This window comes from Gambusia affinis, linkage group LG12 (assembly GCF_019740435.1).
Source record: "Gambusia affinis linkage group LG12, SWU_Gaff_1.0, whole genome shotgun sequence".
Lineage (NCBI taxonomy): Eukaryota > Metazoa > Chordata > Actinopteri > Cyprinodontiformes > Poeciliidae > Gambusia > Gambusia affinis.
The window spans coordinates 10369070-10391272 of NC_057879.1; the positions used below are offsets into that span (position 1 = coordinate 10369070).

At 40.0% G+C, this 22203-nt stretch overlaps 2 protein-coding genes across 3 annotated transcripts; one reads left to right on the forward strand and one right to left on the reverse strand.

Annotated features, from left to right (window-relative positions):
- The first annotated feature begins 214 nt into the window (after positions 1–214).
- Positions 215–12779, forward strand: LOC122841558 (AP-2 complex subunit mu-A). 2 transcript variants are annotated; one of them, XM_044134961.1, is made up of 13 exons: positions 215–421; positions 1740–1861; positions 5148–5413; positions 5517–5599; positions 5955–5960; positions 6144–6279; positions 6549–6693; positions 6987–7004; positions 7988–8107; positions 8250–8385; positions 8773–8870; positions 9046–9157; positions 9421–12779. In XM_044134961.1, the coding sequence occupies exons 2-13, from the start codon at positions 1788–1790 to the stop codon at positions 9553–9555; spliced, it is 1329 nt and encodes a 442-aa protein (XP_043990896.1). In that variant the 5' UTR covers positions 215–421; positions 1740–1787; the 3' UTR covers positions 9556–12779. The 2 variants fall into 2 exon arrangements, with proteins under 2 accessions (XP_043990896.1, XP_043990897.1); XM_044134962.1 differs by lacking the exon at positions 6987–7004.
- Positions 12031–21551, reverse strand: pcyt1aa (phosphate cytidylyltransferase 1A, choline a). Its single transcript, XM_044134963.1, has 9 exons — positions 21207–21551; positions 18564–18677; positions 18122–18221; positions 17838–17954; positions 16787–16938; positions 16589–16667; positions 16094–16236; positions 15766–15954; positions 12031–13510 (listed from the first exon to the last, which is right to left on the reverse strand). Exons 1-9 carry the CDS (start codon positions 21207–21209, stop codon positions 13268–13270), a joined length of 1140 nt encoding a protein of 379 aa, XP_043990898.1. The 5' UTR covers positions 21210–21551; the 3' UTR covers positions 12031–13267.
- Positions 21552–22203: the final 652 nt, after the last annotated feature.

Below are 22203 nucleotides of genomic sequence, written 5' to 3' on the forward strand. Positions count from 1 at the left end.
ATGAAAGGGACATTCCTTGTTCTCAATACTAAATGTTAATAGCCTGTAGGCCCCCCCTTTGGTTTGCCTGAGGAATTGCAACTCATTAATATTTAACAAGTTATGTCCTTCTGTAAGAACCGGACGCTTTGCCAATCTGGATAACTATAAGCTCATTGGCTAATATCCAAGCGCTAAAAAATAAATAATTAGTCGCCCATTTGCTTATCATAACTTGGCCTGGGTGCGGTTTATGCAGCGCTCCAGCCGCGCCTTTTCCTGTCACAGCAGAACGACCGTGCGTAAAGACGGCGGGTCAGCTGACAGCTCCCAGAGCAGCAAGGAAAGAAGCGAAGCTTGCGGGTGAATGAGCTGGGAATACGCTGGACACTCGAAGCGGAACTGGGAGTAAAGCAGTGGCGGCTTTTGTGGGATAATCGGGGTAAGTTTGCAAATGTTACGTTGTTTCGGTGAAAATAAGTAACTTGGCCTAGTTATCGTCAGGGATAACCGGCGATTGTTTTAATTTAGCAATGCTAATGTTAGCAACGTTAGCAGCTAACGTCCAGCTAATAGTAGCGGTTAGCTCTGTGATAACGGAAAGAGGCAATTTCTTTCATTTAGTAGAAAAATGTGCAGATAACCAGTTATGTGGCTAATTTATGCTTTATCTATGTCCTCAAATCTACAATAACATAAGTAAAAAAGCGTATTCATAACTTTTAATGATTTATGATAACCTCTCGTGTCATTTTCTCCGTTCCTCTCACCGGAAACCCGTTAAAAATCCGATTGGCTCGGCGGTGTCGACAGCTAGCCTGCTATGGCTAGCTAAGTTAGCCTGCTACCTCTCGGTTCGTTCTCCATCACTTAAATCTCACTGAAGGTCAGGCCTTCGTTGATGTTGATTCATATTAAAAGGATATTAATGTCATAAATTGTGTGACGCTGGGATTCAACTTAACTAAGAGAATCAAATAAGAATGAAGAAAATCACAAACGTTAAGGAATGGCCTGAATGAGCAGACATCTTGACTTCGGCGAGATAGCGTCGATAAAACCCTTTGGTTTGGCGATAATTATTCGCTTTGCTATCAGAAATCCGATGTTTGTCTTTTCCATGGCGTGTTTAAGTGACGCCTTGTCTTTAAAGTCAAGTCTGTGATTAGAAATTTTCAAGGGTGTCCTTCATCGCTTTGCCAGAAAATTCTTTCTTTTTTGTTAAAAGTGGGACAGATTGCTATGTCTGGAGGACCAAGTTAAACAAATCAGTTGTACACCAGCAGCACAGGTTATGAATGGAAAATAATGTCTTTCGGTTATAAATCATAAATTTGATTTTAGTTTTGGTGTCATGAGATTAGGGAACATTTCGCAGGAAGTGTAAAAAAAGAGAGTAGACTTAAAGCCAGCTACCTGCAAACTGGAGGCTGCTAATCTGCTGTTAATCTTCCTTGGGAAACCAAGGAATTTCCTTGGTGGTAGTACTCTTGATGGCAAATATTGGAATCAGGTGGATGCAAATAGACCTCTAAACAAAGTCACTGATGGAGTGGTGCAGCTGCAGGATGTATTCGGCTGTCAATGGGATGATGTGTACTTGTGAGGGAGAGGAAGACGTAAAAAGCGGATATGAGGGACAAATGCTTCTCTGTACTGTTGGCCGCTCTCACACTTTTCACTGCTTTCACTTCTCTATCATTCCTTTTTTTTTCCTCCCCCTTAGCCAGTTTCCTTCCCTAATGTCTATCTCTTCTCAGGAGGCGTTTGGTTTCACAATGGTACGCTGGGAGTGAGAAGCAGCCACAATGATTGGAGGATTGTTCATCTACAACCACAAGGGGGAGGTCCTCATCTCCCGTGTTTACCGAGATGATATAGGGTATGTTTCACAGCAGCAAACCTGCGGAAAAGGCTTCTAGATTTCTGGGAAAATTCAGTGAGAACCTAATATGTGGGTGGAGTGACGGGAGTTTATCCCAGATCAGAGGATTATGTCGCTGAACCTGTGTAAATTAATGTTTGTTGTGTCGTCGGGAAGCAGAAGAAACAACGCTAAGCCAGGAGTACATTTAAAACGATGTAATTCCAACTGACAAGGTTTAACTATAAATTTTAATTTACAATTATTCTCTTAAACCTGTTCATACAGATGAATGATTTACCTCATGTAAAATAAATATAAGTAGTAGGGAAGGACCACATGGCCACCATGTGTTTTCATTTTTGATTGTCTGATGTAAGGATTTGGTTCACTCTTGTTTGTCAAACCACACCCTTATATTACAAGATTATGCGCTGTTGTGTGGAAAACTAAATTCCAAGATAACTTGGCTTGGGGAAAACTTAAAATACCTCTCAAATAATTTTATTCTCCATCAGCATGCAACTCTGTGGGCATTTCATTTTCCAGGTATTATTCAAATCTTCTACACTCAGTTCTCTCTGTCATATTAGGTTTTTTTGTTTTGTTTTGATTGTATTTTTCCCCCTTAAAATTCATCTGCTTTCAGATTTGACAATTCATTTGTCTGAAAAGCACATGTTTTGTACACTTCTTCTTTAATTTTTTACTTTGTTAAAGTAGAAAAATGTAAGTTTTTATGGCTCTTACTGTAAAAGCCACTAATTTGGCTTTTAGCAGTTGTGGTGCTGAAACCCTAAAAAAAAAATATAGTGACAAATAATCCACTGCAGAGGTGTTGAGTGCGACTTAAATGGCACTGAAAGTTCTAAGATGCTTACAGTGTCATTTAGAAATGTGTAAAACACCTATTTGTTCTTTATGGAGGTTTGTAACTAGTTTGCGTCAGGTGTGGCAAAAAGTCTGCATGAAAATGCCACTAAATGGCTCAAACTACTATAATCCTAATTCATATTATGTTGAGCAAAAGAACTTGGTTATAGGACTTGTTTGCTAGAAATGACCTGGCAGTGGTGTTCTATTCAGTAATACACACACTATCATCCTGTGTATTAAACCATTAACCAAAGAGTGGAGAAATTCTCGTCCAAATATGGCATCATGAACAATATACCGGTTATTTCCTCGCTCTGTCTACATGATGCACGAAAATGTCTTGTACATTTTTGTCTGTCCTCTTCTTTCATCTTTGTTTTTCTACTATCTATCCTCTGTTAACCATTGTTTAACCATTTTCCTCCATCTGTTCATCTTGGCCCCCCCCCCTCCCCCATGTAGAAATAGGTAAGCGTTCCTGCAGCTTTTAAAGCATGACTCCTCCCTCTCATGGCCACCCATCAATGACCCCTCGCCCCCATGATCCCTGACCTGCATGAGCATTTATGCGATGGTGAAATACCCAACGGTTCTTGTAAGCATGAGTCACCTCTTCATACGTTGGTGATAATTAGACCACCTTTTTCTGAAATAAAGCTCCAAATCGACTGAAATTGAGGAGTGTAATTGTTGATCCGCTGAGTCAGCGCCATAGCATGTAGTCTGAGCATGAGAAACGAAGGTTCATGTAGCGCTGCTTTCTTTCTGCTCTGCCCTGTCTTCTCTCATAAATTAAGGAGATTAGTTGCATATTTTGTAAGATTAAATTTGCTGTGTCATTTTAACTAGGCAGTGCAGTCAAGAGCTGTTATCTGAGGGTAAACGTTTCTTTTTTTTTCTTTCTTTTTTTTTAATTTTTAAGTCTCTGTGTTTGGAGACTAAGTGAATTCATACGGTGTCTTCTCACTTTATAATGTCTTGGCTTTTAGACATATTTTTCTATTATTGTAAGCTGCAGTGCCTTGCCGAAGTATTCAGACTGCTCGAGCTTTTATTCCCCTTTTTTATGTTGCATCTGCAAGCTTCATTGTATTGTATTAAGGTTGTACGTGCTTGACCAACATAAAGTTATATATAATTTGGTAATAAAAAAAAAAAGATGCACTAAGAATTTCTGTTGCATAATTACATGAAATGTGTCATGCACATGTACTCATCCACTCCTAGAGCCCCTAATAAAATCCAGCGCAATGCTGTTCTGAGATGGCGTGAGAAGTTTGGAGGACATTAGTTGGCTAACAGTAGACATGTGAGGGAGAAAGTTGTAAAGTGGAAAACAGGAATGGGTCCTGGAGGTTTTTGTATTTAAAAATCAGCCTTTTATGGATAACTAGCGAAGAGAGTCATTGTGGAAACGGACCCAAAACACGCCCTGTGTGTAGTTTTCTGTGAGTACTCGTAGAAGAGATGGCAGGAGGATGTGGAAGAAGGTACACCAATCAGATGAACCCAAAATTTAGCAGTTTGATCTGTATGTGAAACGTGAGGCAGAAATTGATGCCCGTGTCACATCCTGAGCACACTTTAATCAAGACTTGATGTGGTTTAAGAATTTGTAGGATGTTCTGAAGTGCTCTCCACTCAATCTGAGCGAGTTTGATTTATCTAATAAAGGCGGTGAGGGGAATAAACTGACAATTTGCCAGTCTGGCTGAGATATAGCCCACAATACTTCTAGCGGTAATTGTAGTGAAATATGGGCTCAAATTATTGACTCTAGAGTGTATGAATTTAAAGGAACCATGGATTTGTATTTGGAAGACATTTTGAAAACCATGAAACTTTTCCTTCCCATAGTTTTGGCACTTTGTGTTGGTCTGTCACTTAAAATTTTAATAACATTCATTTAAGTTGGTAATGTGACAAAATGAGAAGCTTCAAGTGGTATGACTAATTCTGCAAGGCTCTGTTTAAAAAAAAAAAAAAAATTGCTTAGCTTGGTGAAACGTATTCACAGTAATTCTTACTTAGAAATCCAAACTACACTCTGCCCTGCACATAAGGGAATAATGATGTAGGATTTCTTTCCCTAATTTTGAACATGCTAAACTCTCAAATTACATATTTAGATGTTGACAGATTTACAGTTTGACTAGAAGTGTTTCAGACCATGAAACTGTCTCGGCCATGACTTCCTTGCAGCAGTCTGTTTTCTTTGGATTCGTGTTAACCATGATGGAGGGTTTCCCATGGTAGCTTTGTCAATGAAAATTGCTGTTTCATATCTAACAAGGAATATATGATTCTAAAACTGAAAACGTTTTTGCAAATGACTTCACAGGATGCAGAAAAGCAGTTGATTTTATTATATATATATATAATTTTTTCACGGTAGCCTAAAGGTTTTCTCCCGTTCGTTGCGTTGCAGGCGTAATGCGGTGGACGCGTTCCGCGTGAACGTGATTCACGCCCGGCAGCAGGTTCGGTCCCCGGTGACCAACATTGCCCGCACCAGCTTCTTCCACGTCAAGCGCTCCAACATATGGCTGGCTGCCGTCACCAAGCAGAACGTCAACGCCGCCATGGTGTTCGAGTTCCTGTACAAAATGTGTGACGTGATGACGGCCTACTTCGGCAAGATCAGCGAGGAGAACATCAAGAACAACTTTGTGCTCATCTATGAGCTGCTGGATGGTATTATGAGCCCTCGTTTGTTTCGGTGCAGCTCATTTCGGGTTCCCTCTGTTGCAACGCTTATCAGTTACTGAAAGTTGTCTCTTCGTGTTTGCTTGTTCAGAGATCCTGGACTTCGGTTACCCCCAGAACTCCGAGACCGGCGCCCTGAAGACCTTCATCACCCAGCAGGGCATCAAGGGACAAGTAAGCAAGACATGTTTACTCTCTGATTAAAAGTTAAAAAGCCTCAACTCTGATTAAATAAATGGATGAAGAAATTTAGTTCTGTGGAATGAAAAGTGAACTGACAGTTTAATTTCAGCTTAAAGATCTGATTTAATGGAAAATGTTTAGTTTTAGACCTTGCTTGATCTGATTGTGCCAGGTCTATATACTTTGTGTGTTACCTGATCTTGTTGTAGTCGTTTTGATTTAGTATAGATGATAGACGTAAAGAAAAGAGATAAAACAAGTGAACTGAGTTGCGTTTTTACTTAAATACCTCTCTCTTTCTTTTTCCTGCCATTTTTTCACAACTGTGGTTTTTTGGAAACTTCAGCATCAGGTAATATGCTTACTTTAATTATTATTATTATTTTTTAACCTTTTCTTTTTTTCTTTTTCCATAAAGCAAATGCATCACTTTCCATGTAGTGCTGCATTTCATACTTGTCTCTTTGAAATGTGAAGTTGCTGTTTGTTGGGTCTTTTGTTGGTTGCTATGATGTCTTTCCCCTCTGTCTCTCAGACAAAGGAGGAGCAGTCTCAGATCACCAGCCAGGTGACGGGGCAGATCGGCTGGCGGCGTGAGGGCATCAAATATCGCCGCAACGAGCTTTTCCTGGATGTACTGGAAAGCGTCAATCTACTCATGTCGCCTCAAGGTCTGTTTGTGTCTTCGCCCAGTGACGATTGTTTTAGGAACATTTAGTTAGTCAGACTTCATGACTTTATTTGACTCTTCCTTTTGTTTTATTTTCCTGATTGATTTCTTAAATACTAAAATGTAAAATGTAGGTCCAACATAACTACAGTGTACCTGTAGCACAATAAATCTAATTTCCGATAGATTTAGAGAAAGCTTTCAGCAAATCCCCCGAAAGAACATGGAATAAAACTCTTTGCCCGGTTTCTGCCCCTGACCATGATTCAGGTCAGGTCCTGAGCGCACACGTGTCGGGCCGAGTCGTGATGAAGAGCTACCTGAGCGGAATGCCCGAGTGCAAGTTTGGCATGAATGACAAGATTGTCATCGACAAACAGGGAAAGGGAGGAGCGTCTGATGATGCAGGAAAGAGGTAGGAGATGTAGCGCCCAACAAAACACTGACTAAATTACTACTGGTTATGATGTAAATCACCTTTTTGCTTCTGTGCTTTCATTGACTGGTTCTGTTTTTGGAAGCTTAAAAAAAAAAAAGAGGAAGTTTTGTACTGAGATTCAAGAAGCAGCTTTCACTTTTGCTTGTTATCAGTGCTGTTTACAATCTGTCAGGCTTTACAGTTTTTTTTTTTTCTTTTTTTGCTTTCCTTTGCATGGATCTCTCCTGTCTTTTTTCCCCTTTCTTTCTTTTCTATGTGCTGTTCTTCAGTGATTTAGGGGGAGGAAGGTACTGTGCTACCAATTCCTCTCCCCCAACATCATTATTCATCCCTGTTCCGTCTGAACCTTCAACCATATTAAGATCTCATCCTCTGTTGTCTGTTGCATTGCCATTGAAACCTTTTCCTTTCTCTCAGTTTTTTTGTATTAAGCATCTGTGTAGCTGACGTCCCTATTTGTTGTTTTTGTACGCTTTCACCCAAACTATAATTTCAGAATACAGTGAACCCTCGTTTGCGTTCCAAAAAGAACCAGTGATAGGCGAAATCCGTGAAGTAGTTACCTTTATCATACAGCATAATTAAATTACTCTACATTGAAAACAAAGAACAAAACCTGTTTTCAGGCCTAAGCATTTTTTGAAAACGAATAGAACGCTTTCTTACAAATAATTACAGTGAAAGAATCATTTTCATCATCAGTATGAAGTACGGTAAGACAAATTATGACTTGCGTATTTCACCGTGCCTCCGACTGTGACGCTGCGCCTCACTTCGCTCTCTAGTCTCTTTTTCTTCTGAAGCCTGTGGTGCAGGTGTGTGTTTTTTTGTTTGTTTTTTTTCCGAGAGAAGAACATAATTATCGGTAGTTGTTGTTGCTCTTTTTTTCTTCTGGGCAAAAATATTTGCCAAAATTTGCCAATCTGTATTGCGTGCATTTAAATATCGTAACGTTATTGGCACACAGGTAGAGAAGAAGCGCGGAGACTGTTTAGCCAATCAGGGCGCAGAACATGATGCACTGTGAAGAAAAAAAATAAATACACAAAAATCTCCACAAAGCAGCGAGACAGTGAAAGGTGAACCGCGTTATAGCGAGGGTTCACTGTAGTACTATTAACCTTAACCTGTTTGTGTGTGTGTGTGTGTGGTTACCTGCTATTTATCTGTATGTGCTCATTTGTTATGTCTTCAACCGCTGGACACATAGGTAGCGCACAAGTTTGTCATTCGTTACTCTCTTTCTAACATTCATTCTTATTTTTCTCAGTGGGAAACAGTCCATAGCCATCGACGACTGCACTTTCCACCAGTGTGTGCGTCTCAGTAAGTTTGACTCGGAGCGCAGCATCAGCTTCATCCCTCCAGATGGCGAGTATGAGCTCATGAGGTCAGTAAGGTTTTTGTTTCAGCTTTAAAATCGTCTTTCAAGATTTCCTAAATGGAGAACAACATGGCAAAGTCTCAAGTCAGGAATTATGTTGGGAAAAACCGCTTTTGTTTTGTTTTTTTTTCCTTTTGCCTCATTGCAGATATCGCACCACTAAAGATATCATCCTTCCATTCCGAGTTATTCCTCTGGTCAGGGAGGTGGGCCGCACTAAACTGGAAGTTAAAGTGGTCATTAAGTCGAACTTTAAACCCTCACTGCTGGCTCAAAAGATTGAGGTGAGATTTTGTGATCCTGTCACAATAGCGTATTTTGCTGGATGATAAACTGTACCAAAAATCATTGTGATAAATAATATATTGATAATGGCATAACGCAAGTTCGCCCTCTCAAAAACCAACAAACTTCAGATGCCCCAGTGCTTTGTCTGATTTTCAAAATGAGTAACATTGAATCTCATATGAATACAAACATCCATGCACAAAAGTGCTGTTATTAGCACGGATGTAAGATTTGAGTTTCAACTGCCTGATCGGGCTAGAAATCATCCAATTTACCACCAGTTTATTTCTCGTTGCGTCTATGTTGTAATTAGAATTCTAAATGCTGTGTATGCCTCACTTTCCTTTTCCAATTTTTTTTTTGTGTGTGTGCTTATTTCTCAGGTGCGAATCCCAACACCCCTCAACACCAGCGGCGTCCAGGTGATTTGCATGAAGGGCAAAGCCAAATACAAGGCCAGTGAGAACGCCATCGTTTGGAAGTGAGTCACAGCAGCTTAATAATTAACCACCTAACCTCTTTTGTGTGAGCCTGCACGCCCTCGACTTGTTTTCTTCCACAAAGAAATACGTTTTGGTGTGAATATGGCATCAAATTTGTCCTGGTTATGTTTTTAAGAGCATCGTTTGTTTTTTTTGTGTGTGTGTGTTCTGCAGGATCAAACGAATGGCTGGAATGAAGGAATCTCAGATCAGTGCTGAGATCGAGCTGCTGCCCACCAACGACAAGAAGAAATGGGCCAGGCCTCCTATCTCTATGAACTTTGAGGTGATGACGGTTGGATCTCTGTCTCCTCAAAGATACAATCTTGTTTCACAGCTGCAGTTTAAAATAAAATAAAATAAAAATCCTGTTCAACACACTCGCCATAGAATAACAAATACACAGTAGCCGACCAGACAGATGAGGCGGATCAAATGTTTTCAGTATCTGAAGCAAATCCCCAGCTGTCTGGTTTCCTTCCCACTACGGCAGCCTGTGTGGTCCACACGTCCTGGCTTGTTCAAACGTCCCTCTTCCTGTCCCCGCAGGTTCCTTTTGCTCCGTCTGGCCTGAAGGTGCGCTACTTGAAGGTGTTCGAGTCCAAGCTCAACTACAGTGACCACGACGTCATCAAATGGGTGCGGTACATCGGCCGCTCCGGCATCTACGAAACCCGCTGCTGAATTTCCACCCTAGCAGGCAGCAAACCGACCACTTCCCCACCCTCATCTATCCCCGTTAAGAATTTTTTCTTCTGCCCTCTTCTCCCTACTTTGTCTTTGTTCTCTTCCTCAGCCCCAATCACTTCTCCTCCCCATTATCCCTTCTTAACTAGGTGTTGGAGATCAAATTTACATCGTTTAAAGAGGAAAAAAAAAAGTAAATATGGTGTAATGCACAGATATATGCAAAATGTGAACCGTTGTATCGTATATATCTAGTAGTGATGAGTACAGTTGTGAACCATCTGATGTCTGAAAGAAAAAGACGTGTGATGCTGGAGTCTCAGGGGGAGAGGCAGAAGGTTTGAATGAGTGCTCAGATTGTTCAGTGTTATTCTTCTATCTACTGTTAAGGTCCTCAATGTCACTTTTACCTGATAAGGCGGTTAATAAGACGAGTCCAGATGGTTTCTATTTACATGTATTCCAGTAAAGTTTACCATCTGAATAAATTGACAGATTTGTCTTCTTGTGGATGGACCCCCTGTGTATTTCTCACCCAAGAGGGTGAAATCATTCCCGACTTTTGTCGTTTTGGTAGCTGATCCAGAAATTACATTGTTCAAGTTGGTTTTGCTACTGCCAGCATGTGCTCCTTTCGGAGACGCGCCAGGTCATTTGAGGTCAGACCATCGTCCTCATTAGGGTATCGTGACTCATTTCCCCCCAGATATTTTATAAGCACTAAGATGATCATTGTCACACTATTTTCAATTCAAAGATCAGTCGGCAGGGTTTGCAGCGAGGTGAGGTCTCCCCCTGGTGTTTGCTTCGCCACTGTCTGCTTCTTCTTGTTTGTAGCCCTGGTGACCGTTCTGTCCAATAAAATCTACGTAACCAAACCTGCTGCCTGGTTTCCCTTTCTCTGATATTGTTGGAGTGACGCTTTTCCTACAAAGCTGGTTTAAAATTTGATTGCCTATTAAAACCAAAACGTCTTGAGCTTATGGAAAAGCGAAAACTTAAAAATCTCTTTAAAGGTGAAACTTCTATGTAGTTTAATTCCACATATTTAAAAAGCTTATTTCTCATGTTTTACATCAAATTAAGATCTAAGAAAACAATTACTGAAAAGTATTGTGTGCTGCACATTATGTACTTGGTCAGGGTTACTCTTTCATAAATTACTGACTCCGCTTTTATGGTGACTGAACTTGTCTGCATTGTTGGTTCCGAAACGTTTACTTCCCTCTTGACTAAACTTCTCAGATCGTGTTTGTCCAACAAACTGGCTTGACGTAATGACAGCATGGGAGGTAGTAGAGTTTTGGCAGGTGAGATGTCCTGCTGGGAACTGAAATCGGCAAATATCACCAGCAAAAGGAAGCATTGGGTGTCATAAAATTTGTGCTGTGGTGGACCAACAGCAGCAGGAAACGTGGCTCCCCACATCATTGCTCAACATTTCTAATGCACATCAGAGTGGATTCTGTACCTCGCCACACTCTTTGATTTCCAAATGAAATGCAAATTTTCTGTGCTGATAAATCTGTGGTAGCTTCAGTCCACACCTCCAGACTCTTGAATAGGCTTTGGCTTACAATCCCCTCAAGGCTCCAGCTATCCTTGCTGCTATTTTCCATTAATATACCTTACGACTTTTTACTATTTTGCCGTTTACTCCATGATTGTGTAGGCTGCAGCAGTTTAAGATTTATCGGTCTCCTAATATTGTACAACTTTCTATGAGCCATTATGTAAATGTGTGTTTTTTTTGTTTTTTTTTTTTAACTTATTCACCCAAACTTTTCAATTATATTCCAGTTTGAGATGGGATGTCATAATTAGAAAATTCTGTTTCATCCGACAGGTTACACGAGCATGTTACTATTAAGTGTGGAATCCTTAAAACCGAGACAGCCGAAATGTTTTTGGACAAGTTTTAATACATTTTTGCTCTTCCTGTACATCCAGTACGCAGGACAAAAATAAACCTCCAAACGTAACACAAACCATGATTAAAACTGTGGCTATTATCAGCTTGCCTTTATGTGGACATGCTGGAACTGAAGTTACGGATTTAAAAGAAAACTCAAGACTAGGTTGTTTAGCACCAGAATCCAGACAGAATTTGTTTTTTCTCTTTCCAGACTATACTGGATTTTTAAATTTTTATTTTTTTTTACTGTAGACATGAAAACCATGTCTGCACAGACTAGCAGAGCTTTCAGATGTGATCACTTTTACTCAGAGACAACATGCTTTTTCACTGGAGTTGGAGAACTACAAATTTTAAATACTTAAACTCACATGCCTCATTTCTTAGAAACTGCGTATCTAAGAAAAATAATCATTTGGGGAAGGAGGGCCGCTCACTCAAAGTGATGAAACCATCCAATCTGCATCAGAGGAAGGCCTGTTTTACATTTATTTATTTAGTTTCTCATGCCACTCCTCCCACGAGGAAGTTCTGATCACACTTTTTTTTTTTTTTGACAATGACTAAACTTACAGTACACCATTTAATGGTTTTACAAATGTGTATGTTTTGAAAGTCAAAAGCCTAATACTTTGTCTTGTAACAATGTATCAAAGTTAAATCACTTACTCACAGCTCCAGATCTGTAGGACAATGTTACAGGACACAAAACAATATGTAAGTTGCACCTTGCTTATATTGATTCTCTGCTCAGGGAAGAATAAGGCGAGGGGAAGAGAGAGTGAAAAAAAAACCTGGGATGAAACGCTAAAAAAATAAACATTTCCACACCAAGATTTAAATGCGTCATCCATTCATCCACGCCACTTAAAGGCGTCTAGTTTAAAACTAGTCTTTCAAAGACCGATTCTCGTCAGCAGATAGTAAAAATTTCAAAGCTAATTTATTTACTATATGCAGGAACTAGTAAGCTGAACCCAGCATCTGGTAACAAGACAGATGCCTTTAAGGGATACGTTAAACATGCTGACGTACAAACAATGCCGTGCATATACGTGGGCACACCAAGCTCCACCATAGACAAGCTAAAACTCAGAAAACAATGTTGTGGCTTGGTTGACCTGTTATACTCAGATTCAGCTTAGATCTGATGTAATCGGATGTTATTGGTTTCAGGTGCCTTATTTTGAGGGTAAATTCTGCAGCGAACAAGCAGATAATTAAAACCGTGTCATGATTGTGAATCCAAATTAAACCTTCTGGTGCAACTCAAGTCACCCCAAAAAAAAAAAAAAAAAAAAAAACAGCGAGGCCCTCCCTCACCCAATGCTAAAGCCGTAACCAGAACGTCCCCGGCGCCACGACGCAAACTTTAGGAATAGTCACAGATGGAGGCAGTGCACCAAGGCTAACACCTGAAAATATTGCTAAGTGACAGTGCGCGACTAATTACCAACAGAAAAAAATAGTAACAGATTCATAAACTAACTTTCAAAGAACTCGGGGTGTCTAGTTGTAATTTACTGACCAGTACACAGAAACAAGAAGATGGGAACCGACTGCTAAAAAAAAAAAGAAAAAAAAAAGAGGAGCTGTTAACCTGGCTGTCAAAGGTAACATGACGCTGAAGTGCTAAAAAACAAAACAAAAAAAAGATAAAAATAATAATCATCGATGAACACGATTAAAAACAGCCGCAGCCAGGAGCTCCTGGAAGGCCACCCAGCGTTGACAACTCTCGTTACTGGTAGTGCTAACTGAGGCTCGGCGGCGCCGACGTCATCAGACTTAGGTTCAGTTGTCGTCCTCCTCCTCGTCGTCATCATCGTCGTCGTCTTCATCGTCGTCCTCGCTGATCAGGTATCCACGCGCTCCGCTGGGATGGGGCGGCGAGGGTGGAGGGGAGGTCTTGGAGAAGAAAGGGAGGCGGAAGGTGGGGGAGGGCGAGCGCTCGTCTCGGCTGGGGCTGCTGTTGGGGCTCTGCCTCGGGCTGATGGCCTGCAGCATGCGGCCCTTCCCCTCCTTCAGCATGTGCTTCTGTAGGGCACAGAGGAGTTCAGTGTACACTCAGCAGGGCAGGGCCAAGCTTTTTTGGGTTCCCTGGGGAGATTTTCATTTGAGGCCCCCCATAGCAACATGTCAACACCAGATGCTTCCTCATTCCTAAGCTAGTCTATGTTATGTTAGCATCACTTATAATTAGCATGGATCATACTAGTGTTGTTATGGCTAATGACTTTTAACCTTAAAAGGAGTAGCAAACTAAAAAAATAAGTAAAGATAAGGATTTTAAAATGCAGAGTGGTATTTAAGTGTGCTATGTTATTTTAACTATTGGTAAGCACTAAATGAACAGAAAACAATATTTTATATTAGATTTCTCCAGCAGCTGGAAGATATTAGCCTATTTGTGTAACAACTATAAACGTAATATAGAATCGTGCAATAGAATTTAGTTTGTATGTTTTAAAATATGTATATTTTATTATGCCAGCTTGGTGCTGTTGAGCACCTGTTTAACTCATATATGCCTTGGGCCGGCTCTGCAGCAGGATTTTGTTCCTCACTGTTAGTCAAAGTAAGCTTTGTTACTGACTCCTCTTACAATTTATTCATCTCCTCTCATTCTTTGTCTTATTTTTAGTATTGTTATCCTTTCCGTTGCCCCTCTTGATTCCTACAGTTGTCTAGTGGTTTTATCTCTGTCCGCATGTTTTTAACCTCTGCAAATCACTTCACAGCATGCAAAGTCCTCTGTGAATAAAGTTTGACTGACTGAACATGGAGCTCCGAAAAATTTTAGGGAAACAACCGGACAGTTTTCTATTGTCACAGAAACTCCCTGGCTGTTTGTTATCATCCATCGACACGACGCTCTGCTGGCCGCCACTCCCTGCTCCCTGCTGCGTCATGAAGCTCGGCAGCAAGTTCTCACATGAAATTCTGTCTGCTTGCCTGCATAAATATTTAGATATAAATGCATTCCTCATCTTGGGAAAAAGCAGAGCAGAACTAACAAAAACAGAACTAAATTTTTCAAAAAAGGAAAAAGAAAACTCTTTGCATTTTGGGATATGGTAGAGCCTGGGTTAATTTTAATGTTATGTTCATAAGGAACTAAGAAAAAAAAAAAAAAAAAGCAAACCATTTTTTATTTTTTTGCAGTGAGAGCGCATAAGTGTTTTCCAAGATTAAATATAAGTGGCTGAAATGAATGATTTAGCTTAAAATTATAACATCTCAAACATAATTTCAAACCTATGAAGCTTTTCCTTTCTGTGTGCACAACTAGAGCATTTGTTAACGTGTACTTTGAGGATTTTATCTCACTTGGGAACCCGGGTTGAGATCAGCCTTCTACAGCATTTAACAAGTTTATGATACAGTGGGAGCTCTCTCTACACTGCAAAAACACAAAATTTGACCAAGTATTTTTGACCTGCTGCAAATATCTTAGTGTACTTGAAATAAGACAAATCTAGTTTACAAGTAATTTTCAGCTATTTGTATGGGCTTGTTTTAAATCAATAATTCATTAATATTGATTTTTTTAAAAAGCACTTGACTGATAGGAAGTTTCTTTTACTTATAAGATATCTTTCCCATGTTATGAGTGAAATAAACTGTCAACGCAACAAACACAAAATTATTGACTTAAAACAAGCTCTTACATCTTGCTGAAAAGTTACTTTTAAGTTAGTTTTGTCTCATTTCAAGAGACATTTTCACTAGAAACTATAGCAAAAATATTTGGTAAGACAGGCTTTTCCCATAACACGGCTGTAAAAAGCTGAATTATCTCCACAGCATGTCATCCAGTTCTGTAAAACATGTGCAACAGTGACTGGGGTTGAACGCTCCTGTTCTATAGCGATCAGCTTTGAGAACTATTCTAGAAATAGAAGAATGTTGATCTTTCTGTCCGGTAAACCACGTTGTATGATTGTCACATACTGTGTCACAGTCCTGGTCATTTTCACTTATTCCATTTTAGTCCTCATCAGAAACGACGGCCTAGCTCAGATTGGAAATTTGTTCCTCAGTTCCGACCTTTATAAAAATTTGTACTTTAAATTGTCTTTGGAAAAGATTAGCTGAGATTTTGGAGACCAGACACCAACCAAATCCCCATTAACTGTTGTAGCGACAAGGCATCGTAAAATACACTTTTGAAGCATGATCATTCAGACCGCAACAACGCATTCCCACACCGTTACCACGACGATTTTTTTTTTAAACAAACCTTGCTGATTACACAGTGATTTAGAACCACAAACGAGCAGCGTGCTCACCAGAGCTCCCTCAGGGCCGAACATCTGCAAAAAGTTGCCAATGAACTCCCTGGACTTCTCCTCCCATTTCTGGATTAGGTCGATACTCTTCTCCTCCACCTTCTGGACGAACTCTTTGCTCTTCTCCTCCACGTCACGCACCTTCCTCTTAACCTTATCGACACGCTCCTGCAGGTGGTACTTCTTCTCCTGGTGTGAGAACGGCAATTATTTGATTATTCAAAGAGATTTTTTTTTTTTTTCTTCTTGACCTTCTTGGAAATTGTGAGACAGCAGAGGATGAAGCCACAAAGGCGGCCATGTCTGTGACGAAGCAGAAAAGTCATACGTTGATGAAGCTGACGTTGAGTTCTTTGGCTGTGTAACCTCGCTGCAGGTTGCGTCTGACGTACACGTCGTAGTCGCGGACGATGCGAGTGATGATGTCAGAGGTGGAGATGCCCTCTGTCCGCTGGGTGGGAGCAAACATGCCTGTAGAAATGAACCAAGAGAAGAATGTTCCCACATTGTTTAGGGCGAAGTTCAGTGTTGCTCTTCCTCAGGTTTGTGGGACAGGAAGTTCAATTTTGGTTTGACTGGTTCTAACTGAAAAAGTTCAAGAGACTAGAATAAATACTTTTGCAACACATTGTAACCAAAATCGCACATTTGTCATTTCAACAATCAGAGGTGTTCAGAACATTGTGTGCATTCCAGGGGGTTCAAAGCATTTAACCCACAGGAATCGCATACGTAAAGCCGAGCATCCATTGTCTCAAACAAAAGAAAAACACTTAAATCTTTGTGGGGTACGTCATCCATTTCTTTTGCCTTCACGACTCACCTGCTTCTTTAATGTGCTTGTACACGTCATCACTCCCTGCTGATGAGTATGGGATGTCATCGTGGGCCACAAAATCAATCTGAACAGGTCATTACAACACACATCATTCATCAGAGCAGATTCGGATTGAAAGTTTGCTCAAGAACAAGAATCCAAACAGTCGTTTAACTCGGACGTGTCTATGTGCTAAAAACTCACCCGATGTTTTGCAAGGAATTCTGGCGTTAACGTCCAGGGAGCGTTTCGCACCACTTCGTCCACGTAGCGGCAGTGTCTGACGGCGTCGTAACGCTCATCCTCGTTCATCACAGTGAAGCCCTTGTATTTGTGGGTGAGCTCGTCACTGCAGACTGTGAACCCAAGGAAATGTTTACATTAGTCACTGATTTAACCCCTTTAGGAGTAGTGCTGCGAAAACTCCCCACACAAGCAAGCAGTTGTATGTAAATACCTGTTGATGCCTAATCTACACATACCAAAGATCATACTGGAAGCACTTTACTGCCACCTATTGGCTATAGTTATACTTATTTGATCCTCATAAGGGTAAAGTAAATAATCAAGCAGGAAGTCATATTACACAACTAAAGAGAAATATATATGGTGTTTTAGGCTTTATAAAGAAATTCCAGATACACGAATTGGAATATACTTCATTATTTCAGTCGAGGAAGGCACTATATCCAAAAGGTAAAGATTTGGATTTGTGATCATGATTCTGCAATCAATGATATAAACCGGTGCTTCCGAAGCTTTCTTATCCAATTTTATTTTACTGTGAATCTAAAAACACATGAGCATCAGACAGATGTGATATTTTTCTTTCTTATCAGTTCATCAATTTTCCAAATCTAGATGGTGTTCTCCTTCCCTTACTAAGTTATTTCTGTATTATTTACTCAGATATTGCAGGCCTGTGCTCCAAAATGTACAAACGAATCAGTCCTCAGATGCTTCTGGACGTTAGTCTAAATGTAGAGAAAAATTTGTTTGCAAAGAATATTGTTTTAATTGTTAATCCACTTGAAACATGGGTGACAGTGCAGCTATTTTAATTTTTTCCTATTTTTCACACTCAGAAGAAGGCATTTATATGTTAAAAGCACAGCTTACTGTCATTTAAGTTTCATTTAGACTTTTAAATGATCATTTAGTGTGCAAAAAGTCTGTATAAATGCAAAGTTTTGTCCTTTCCTTGCCATGTCATGGTTACGTTTACCCAAAGTCCAGACTTTTACACTCAACTCACCTCCGACAATGAGATGTGAATTTGGAAAGAGGCGCTTCGCCTGCATCAGAGCTCTGGCATGACCTGAGTGGAAAACATCAAAGATGCCATCTGCATAGACTCGGACGGGTCTGTTGGCTGGTGGGAGAGAAATAAGACAGAGAGGAACTAATAAATGGGCCTTTGGAGGTGAAGGCAATAAGGACTGAGAGGAAACCTGCAGATAACCCAACGCAAGTTTACAAAAGCCAGAGACGGAGCAGTACAAATGAACTCAAAAAGCAGGGAGTTGATCTCAAACTCACGCGGTGTCCCCTTTTTAGCCTCTTCCATGGTGACTCTCTGGTAAGGTTTTTTGTCAGCTGGCTCGAGCTCATCAGCAAAAGGCGCAGGGTTTTTCAGTCCCTAAACCATCCAAATGTGTGGGGGGAAAAAAAAAAATATTTGTAATACAATCAAGATTAACCCAAAAGTGATTCACTAGCATCACCCCAAAAACATCAAGCAGGAAAAATTTTCCTTTTGCTCTAGTTTTGTAAGGTTTTTTCATAAGGATGTGGTAATGAAAGGTCATGTGTGTGAACTGAGCACTTCTTAACAGAGATCAGCAGCATTTTGAAACTCTGCAGCCTAATGCTATTTGCAACGCTGAAATATAAGGAAATCAGCAGATGAATGTTGGGCGAACAGAAAACACAAGTCAGACACATTTCAAAAAATAAAAGCTGAAGGACAGAGCTGACTCACCACGGTGCATCTGGGGATTTTCCCAAATCGCTCCCCTTCCTCTGTCTCCCCGTTGGAGCCGTCTCTTTTTCTTTTCCTGGACATCACCAGCTCGTTGGAGCTCTGGGCCGCCATCTGGGCTCACAGGCAAAGACATACACGACTAAAACACACCACAGTTCACACACTCGGGCGTACTGCACCCTTTAAAAACACGCCCTCAACTTTACACTGCGTCAGGGGACAATGCTGGGGACACGGTTGCATAATTTTAGGAGACTGGGCTGACTGCAAATCTGGACAGCTGTGACGTTATGGAGGTGGTCATGCGCTTGGTGAACTTTGACCCAGTAGAGAAAAACGCAACATGAGTTGTGCTCTTTAGCCTTCTATTTGACTAAATACAAAATTAAACAAAACGAGAAAAAAATAAATAAAAACAGAGCAATCTATTTGTAGTTTTTATGTTAGGGGCAGGAGATGATTTTTTTTACTTATTTTTATTTTTTCTGCAAAGTCAGACTGAGAAGTTATGGTCATTACTAGACAAAGCACTTATGCATTACATATTTTTTATTTTCTGGGGACATTTTTATGTAAATTAAAACAAAAACAAATAACTTTCAGTTTTTAGTGTATTTAAAATAAAAGTGATTTTGCTCAGTGGTGTTGAATTTAAGACAATAGATTGTTAAATGTTCTTCTAGACATTTTTTAAACTTGGGTTTGCTTTAGAAAAAACACTGACAGTATTTTATTAATGAAAAAGACAGTTCCAACAGCTGTAGTTTACCTCCCAGTTTATCTTTTGACACTTAAAACAAACCAGTAACACACACAGGAAGTCTCGCTTTGCTGTGAAGATTTCCTCACACCTTCTACCATCCTGTTTTGGTGACAAAATAAAACATGCCAGTTTCAAAAAAGAAACCAGCCTCTGTCATAATGCTATGATTATACATTTACGGAAACAGGAAGTCGGTAATCTTGAATTAAAAGTTTCCATGAATTCCGATCGTCTCAGAAAAAGTAAAGCATAGGTTAAATAAAATAAAATGAATCACCTACATTTAGTTTGAAGGAGTTGCTACAGGTACTAATAACTGCAGCGCTTATAAGAGTTTATTAATAAAACTGCAATATATTTTCCCCTCTCACTGAATGAATGCGCTCAAATTACAGCCCAGATTTGTCTCCCTCTTCAGAACGTGAAACTTGTGTTTCAATTAAAAGATGAATGTCAGCAACTCTGTCAGCCTGTATGCAAAACGTCATAAAGCCACTTAGGATTTGTGACATCTGACATTCACCTTTCTGCTTGAGGAATTACAGTTTTTCTCTCATTGTAAAAGTTTTAGGCTTTTCTAATGTACAAGAGCAAAAATAAAAATACAATTGTTGCTGGTTCTTTGATTTTACAATGCCAAAAAACATTCTTAGATGGAATGTATTTACAAAACTCAAGAAGGTTTTGCAGGCCTGGGCATTTTCTATTTTAAGTAGGTGAGGGCAGAAATGCCTTTTGGGATCCTGGAGGTTGCTGACCTCTGGACCAGAGTTTTAAATCTGTCTGTGATCCCCACTCACACACTCCAATCTATATGTCAGAATACAGCAAAAGCAAGTAACTCAGTGCATGCATATAATTGTAAGGTTTCCGGTGTTATGGGTTGCGACTCTGCCCCATTCCTCACATTCCATCACGCTACTTAAACTGAAGCCACAAGTCGATTAAAGGGAGTGGTCACTATTCATACGCCACTTTTTTATCTTGCTTTTACATAATAACCATACTTCCTTATTTACACCTATCACTTTCTTTTTTTTTTTTTTGCTGGACGTCAATGTTATCTTGAAATCCACAAGTTATGAGAGTGTGACTAAGTGCAATTGGTAAATAATCTAACAGTACACGTTCCAGGTGGTGATGGTGACCCTATCCCACACTGGGCAACTTGTACAAGCGTCCCCCCCCCCCTCTACTCCCTTTTCTTTTAGCTGCAGCAGGAAGCCCTGCAGGGCTCCCACGCGGACAGGGGATTTACATGAACAGCAGATGTCATTCTCATTGAAACTGACTACTACACCTATCTGACCACAAAAAGAAGCGAACAAGGGCAAGGGGCTTTTAACCTCATGTAATATAAGCTTTACTGAGCCCAACTGAGATGGTTGTTGATTAACAATAAGCTTACTGATATCTTCGAAAAGTAGAAAAACACGGTAGGACCCCAAAAAATGTTTCAGGTCAGCTTCCCCCCGTCCCCTGGAAATCACACAGACAATAAACGTCTTTGCCTCTTTAATGCAGAAATATTTCTGAAAAGTTGTTCTGTCTTGCTGATCGCCACCTTTCCAGTCTGAGGACTTCAGCTGCATTTCCCAACATTTTTCTCGATAGGAGTGAAATATCACTGGCACATTTTTGCAGATTTAAAAATGTATACATGATTGCAATGAGGTAAACTCTCCCCTCGGTCTTAAAGTGATCAAAAACAGCTGACGGAGGGGTTATTCTGGTGGCACTGACTGAGTAGCTCAGCCGTTAAAACCCTGACCTGTTGGTTGTTTACATTAAAGCTTCTTTTAATTTAAAACAACAAACACTCGACCTGCGATATTGGCTTAAGATTCAACAACTGTCTCAAGTTCTTTCCAACTTACCATGCACTCCTTTGTCCCGGAACCCTGATTTAAAAGGGTGGGCGGATTCCGACACCTCGTCCTGCCAGTGGTCTTAGCTAACGCCGCTAGCCGCCGTCGAAAACTAGCTGTCAAGTTGTGTGGCTAAGTTAGTTAGCTTAAACCGTTAGCTAGGTGCCCATCTGACATCATTAGCATGAATAAAACTCCATGAGCGACCAAAGAACCGGTTCCAGCTGCGTCGGTAGGGACAACTAAGCGACCGCTGAGAAGATGGATAGTGTATTAGCAGTGACAGCTTGTACTACAACGCTGACAGGTCACCAAAACAAGAACTACAAAACTAAGACATCCTAACAGGAAATACCAGACAACACGTTTCCGGTTAACTGTTTTTGTTGTGCCGCCGTCTAGTGGACATAATGCTTTATGGCATGCAAATGCTAGGCCTCGCTAAAGCATTCATACTTCAAACTTCAATATATTTTATAGGGATCTTATGACAGACTACTCTAAAGTAGCAGATAGCAAAAGTGGAAGAAAAACAATATGTGGTTTTCAAAGCATACAATAAAAATACATGTTTTTTGTGTGTTTGAGCAGATATTTTTGCAAAATGTTAAGATGAGTCTTGTGAAATCTAGCTTTTAGCGCTAGTTGCTTATTCACCCATTTCCTACAAAGTAATAATTTTCTGACTCACTTAGTATTTCTGGATATGACTCTGTAGCTAAAAATAAGGGGAAATTAATTTGTTTTTTGGGTCTGGATAATTCAGAGGTCAAAGTTGGATAAAAAATAATCATGGACGAATGAATAAGAGATTGATACTATATTGACAAAACTTTAAAACTTTGACTTAAAAAAATTTCACTAACAAATCTTTTTCAATATGGAAAAAAAGATTCAATATCAACTCCACATTATTCAATAGTTACTATAGTTATAGTTACTTGAACGGTTTAGTGTAGCAGAAACATTAATAAGGACTATTACGAAGTCAAATAACAATAAAACA

What these genes read in the sequence shown, in the direction of transcription:
- pcyt1aa (XM_044134963.1), bottom strand. An exon ending in TTCACATCTCATTGTCGGAG is followed by an intron (nt 16,939 to 17,837) that starts GTGAGTTGAGTG and finishes TTGGGTTCACAG; the next exon opens with TCTGCAGTGACGAGCTCACC. An exon ending in TCAACGTCAGCTTCATCAAC is followed by an intron (nt 15,955 to 16,093) that starts GTATGACTTTTC and finishes TTCTCACACCAG; the next exon opens with GAGAAGAAGTACCACCTGCA.
- LOC122841558 (XM_044134961.1), top strand. Translation starts at nt 1,788, where the DNA reads ATGATTGGAGGATTGTTCATCTACAACCACAAGGGGGAGGTCCTCATC. An exon ending in TGCTGGCTCAAAAGATTGAG is followed by an intron (nt 8,386 to 8,772) that starts GTGAGATTTTGT and finishes CTTATTTCTCAG; the next exon opens with GTGCGAATCCCAACACCCCT. An exon ending in CTATCTCTATGAACTTTGAG is followed by an intron (nt 9,158 to 9,420) that starts GTGATGACGGTT and finishes CTGTCCCCGCAG; the next exon opens with GTTCCTTTTGCTCCGTCTGG.